This window comes from Setaria italica, chromosome IX (genome assembly GCF_000263155.2).
Source record: "Setaria italica strain Yugu1 chromosome IX, Setaria_italica_v2.0, whole genome shotgun sequence".
Classification (NCBI taxonomy): domain Eukaryota; kingdom Viridiplantae; phylum Streptophyta; class Magnoliopsida; order Poales; family Poaceae; genus Setaria; species Setaria italica.
Genome location: NC_028458.1, coordinates 53,627,753 through 53,632,220, shown reverse-complemented (window position 1 = coordinate 53,632,220; position 4,468 = coordinate 53,627,753). Strand labels below are relative to the sequence as shown.

Sequence of the window (4,468 nt, the reverse complement as noted above, 5' to 3'; positions counted from 1 at the left end):
GACTGTTTTCAGAGACAGCTAGTTTTACAGGGTTGGGAGGAGTTGAACATTTTGGCCATCTTTGACTTGATTTTTGAATAGGTTTTGTGCAGATTTTGGCCAATCTCCATTAAGTGAAGTTGTAAAGGATCTGTAGCACTTAAACTTCTATTAAGGGTTTGACTCAAGTTCATATACGAATTTGTGAGAAAATGGGCTGCTAAGTTGAAGAAATGTCACTGTTTTCCACAGATTTTGAAGTAACTTTGATTTGCTACTGATTTTGATTCTAGTTTTTGAACATCTTCCACTCCAAACTAGCAAAAGTGCTAATAAGAAAAGTTGTTAGAAATGAAAAGTTTTACAACTCCTAGTTTGACAAAATTTTAAGTTCTTATATAAAATTTCATGTTTTTGAATTAACCCCGAATTTGAGCTTTTAAGGGCAAAATTGACTTTTCACCTGCTAGATTTAGTGCTAAAGCCCCCTAATCAACCTTAACCAAGTTATTAACAGAGGCTCATGAAAAGCAGCCGCATCTTCATCCATTGGTTACATCAGCTGGTTTATTATTGTACTAATATACGAGTCCACCAATGCAGTCCAGTCCGTAACGTTTTAACTGGACCAACTAAAATAGGTCAATTGTTACATGGTTAGATGAGCGAACAGCGATAGTCGTGGTCCGGGTTTACAAATATAAAAGTGGTTAAAATGCGTTTGCTAGCTAAATGGATATACAAGTTTGAATGTGGACCAACGATCTGTGCTTAGAAACGATGCATAGGAGGTGACAAGGGCTTTTTTAGCAGCAAGGAAAAACATGGATCACAATACGGAAACTGGAAAGGCCTGCATGCACTTCGTATACACTGGGTACAGGAAATAAATCCGACTTCATCTGGGTAGAGGTGCTTTGGTGAGCCTTACCGAGGATCCAAACAGCCATTTTTGGCTTGCCAAAAAGCAACGTCAAGCAAGGTTGGGCAAGGAAACAAAAGGTGCACCAAAGGGAAGAACAGATCAAGAACAGCAAACAGGCACCAAGCCACCGCACAGGACCACAGCTCAAAAGATTCAAGAAATCAGTTATAAAACCTGGTAACAATTGCAACAGACCAACAGTCACCGCATACATTCATTTAGAGAAAGCTAAACCATTCATCTCAAGGAGCATAGAGATGACAAAGGTTAACTGTTCGTAAAGGGGTCAACCGTTCAGTGAGGGACACAGCGAAGGTGAATTCAGGTAACAAGACAAGTAGAAGGTCCAAAAACACTACAGCTCAGTAAGTAAGCAAGGCTGTAATCCGATTATCCCACGGGCCACCCTCCTCTTGCTCCAGGCTCAGTACCTGAAAGAAAACCAGCTTTTTTAAGTACAATATAAACCCAAGATCAACATAAAAACCAACTTAAAGCATCATATGCATATATCCCATGGCGTTATGGAGTTCCACAATCGCCCAATTCCTGCATTCAATTCATACAACATGAAATACATGAACAGGCTCATACCTGTCTCCATAATCTACACATTACTATAAACATATAACAATTCGAAGGCTTTAAGCTACCAGCAACGCTGTAAAGGAAGTATAACGACACAAAACTAAAACAGAGTGTTCAGCAATGCAGCAAAGGATACTGAACTGAGGCACCAAAGAAACCAATTCTATTTAAAATCATTATTACATAGTGTAAAAGAAACAAGCGGTATTAATTTTTAAGGTGAACAGCAAAGCCCCACAAAAAAGTTGCAAAATTAAAGTGAACAGCTACTTTATGGGGGGGGGGGGGGGGGGGAGCGATTTCCAAGTCACCTATTGAAGTCATGCATGGCACCCTGGAACAATTTATATTTCTAATATCTACAATAATTTTGGAGCACTAAATAATTTCTAAAACAAGGAACAAAGCAAACAGGTCGCAAATAGCACTAGTGAGCAGATAGTTAATGGTACATACTCCTTCCATCCAAAAATGATAGGCATATTGGTCTAGGGAAAGGTCAAACTTGAACTTTGATCAATGATTAGTTAAAGCATATGTACATTTAGCGTATACAATTTGCATCGATATATTTATATTCAAAGTGGTTTTGAGATTATATTGAGTCATGACCAAATGACATTACATTGTAGGAGGAATTAAGGGTCAAAATTTATTTTGGAAGACTTTTCTCTAGTCCTAATATGCCTATCTTTTCTGGATGGAGGGAGTAATACCCAGACGCTCAATTCCTGTACTGAATGCATATAACTGGTACACGAGATACACATAGATACATAATCAAACACTGCAGTATTCTAATTTGGTAATTCTTAAATGCAGAATGACAGCCTGACTAAAATTTGTAATCAATACTGTTGCATTGGAAATTCTAATACAATACTACTAGGTTTTTTTTGGCACATTGGAAGCAAAAATAACCAGCATCACTAAAACATAACCTGCACAATGCAAACACCATACCTGACCAGTTACATCACAGAAAAAGCCATGCAGCAGCAGAGTGCTCGAAAGTACCATCCACCTGATCTGGGATTTCGAAACAGGGATCGTTGTTCCTAGGGAAGGACCACCTCCCGCAGTCACTCAGCATTGTTGCGCGCCCAAGCGTCTCCATTGCACACCAGCCATCTGTAAACTCGTCCACATCTCCCTTGAAGTAGACCCCCTCCACGGCTGCAGGATATTCAGCGAAGTCTTGAACCTCAAAAGCAATGGAGCAGCCTCTAGCCACAAAGAGTATACGCCCGCCAAGTTCTGTTAATTCGACCCATGTGTAATGATCTTCCTCAGGGCTCTGGCCCAAGTGCAACCGCTCGAGACGATACACCCTAAACGACTCTGTCCACCACTTCATCACGCGGTACCTCCTGAGCATAAGAAGCTCACCACGTGAGACCACCAGATAGCGGGCGTCAATTCCAATGTGTTCCTCAAGCGGTTCAACCCCCGGCACATCCACAGCGGGCGCCCACACATCCGCGTGAAGCTCCAAATCTCCATCTGTAATCTCCGGGACAACAAAGACAAGTCTCTCGTCCTGTGTAAGGAACTTGAACACACCATTGTGATGTATAACATCAGCAGCCCTCCTTGCCCAGTCGAAGGCAACACTGCGCGAGCTCAATCCTATCTGCTGGTGTAACCTCCAGAACATGACGTCAGGAAACGCCCCACGCTTGACCAGAGCGGCACCGTAGCACAGAGCGGCTGGTACCTGATCATTGGGGATTGCAGAGACATTAGCAGCGAGGATTTGGACGACGATGATCTTGTCGCCACGCCCAAATCTCATGGAATCAGGAACTTGGATCTGCTGGCCAGTGGCCGTGTTGCTAAGCACATGGCCGTTGAGGAAGCCCGTGGCGGCGAACCACCACGAGCTCGGGCGCGAGCCGATGAGGCGGGCCCCGGTGATGCCGTACGGGAGGAGGGCGAGGTCGTGCAACGCCCCGCCGCACGAGAGGCACGAGAATGAGGGCCCCTCCGCCTTGGGGAAGAACAGCACGGGGAGCTGCCGCAGCAGGGCGGCCGCCGCTTCCCTGGTGAGCGCGGCCTCCCAGGTCCGGCAGGTCGCCGCCATCGAGGCCCGGTCGAGGCGACACGGGAGGCGGCGGCTGATCTCGAGGACCAGATCGTCCTTCAAATCCTCGGGACGGGCCATGGGAGAGCGCGGCGGAGCAAAGGCACGCGAGGGCGAAGCCGACGAGCGCGGGGGAGATGGTGATGGGCGGCGTAGGGGGCGGCGCAACGAAGCCCTAGGCCCTAGCCCTGCGCGGTCGAGGTGGGGAAGAGAAACTGACGCGCTTGGTGGGTGGGGATCTCGCCAGACAAGCGCTTGAGCTGGACCGCGCTTTTGTCCGGCGCGGCCCATCTAAGGCCTCGTAGAGCATGGGTCAGAAATTCCAAGGGGGAAAAAACATCCCCGATCGAGGCTTTTTTTTTTTTTGCGAGGAGCAATTACTGTATTAGATGTTCTTGGATCAATAATCCAACGTCGGATCTTTGGTGTAACAGAGTCTTTGGTGAATTTTTCATGATTTTCAGTGAAGGACATCTATTTTTCATATATCTCTCCTATTTATCATTCTCTAAAAAGAAAAGTGGGTTTCAATAAGTTTAATCCAGAGTCTCGTATTTTTCCTAGGATCTCCAAGTGGATTCATATTTTTCTCATCTCTCGATTAATTTTTATGCAAAAAGTAGAATCGAACCCTCGAACCCTAGATTCCAAGAATAAATCTCAAACAGTGAGTTAAACATCTAGGTCAGGGTTCTAATTATTTTTCTAGGCACTAGTTCACTGAAACAAGGCTAACAAAAGTGGGTTTGTTAATTTACCATTTTTCTGTGATTTACTATAGAACATTATTTCTAACAGTAACATGGGAAAAGTTTATTTTTCTATGAAACTAAACATTTCACCGAGTTCAGCAAAGTTGATCTGGTATTTTTCTACATTTATCTGTGCATTTT

The 4,468-nt window shown here is 44.5% G+C and overlaps 1 protein-coding gene across 1 annotated transcript; it reads right to left on the bottom strand.

Moving 5' to 3' along the window:
* Window positions 1–1,046: 1,046 nt before the first annotated feature.
* On the bottom strand, window positions 1,047–3,820 carry LOC101782145. The gene is made up of 2 exons (XM_004985252.3): window positions 2,456–3,820; window positions 1,047–1,335 (listed from the first exon to the last, which is right to left on the bottom strand). The coding sequence occupies exon 1, from the start codon at window positions 3,654–3,656 to the stop codon at window positions 2,469–2,471; it is 1,188 nt and encodes a 395-aa protein (XP_004985309.1). The 5' UTR covers window positions 3,657–3,820; the 3' UTR covers window positions 1,047–1,335; window positions 2,456–2,468.
* Window positions 3,821–4,468: the final 648 nt, after the last annotated feature.

Bases quoted from the DNA above. Each gene is read 5' to 3' on its own strand.
- LOC101782145 (XM_004985252.3), bottom strand. From the start codon at position 3,656: ATGGCCCGTCCCGAGGATTTGAAGGACGATCTGGTCCTCGAGATCAGC.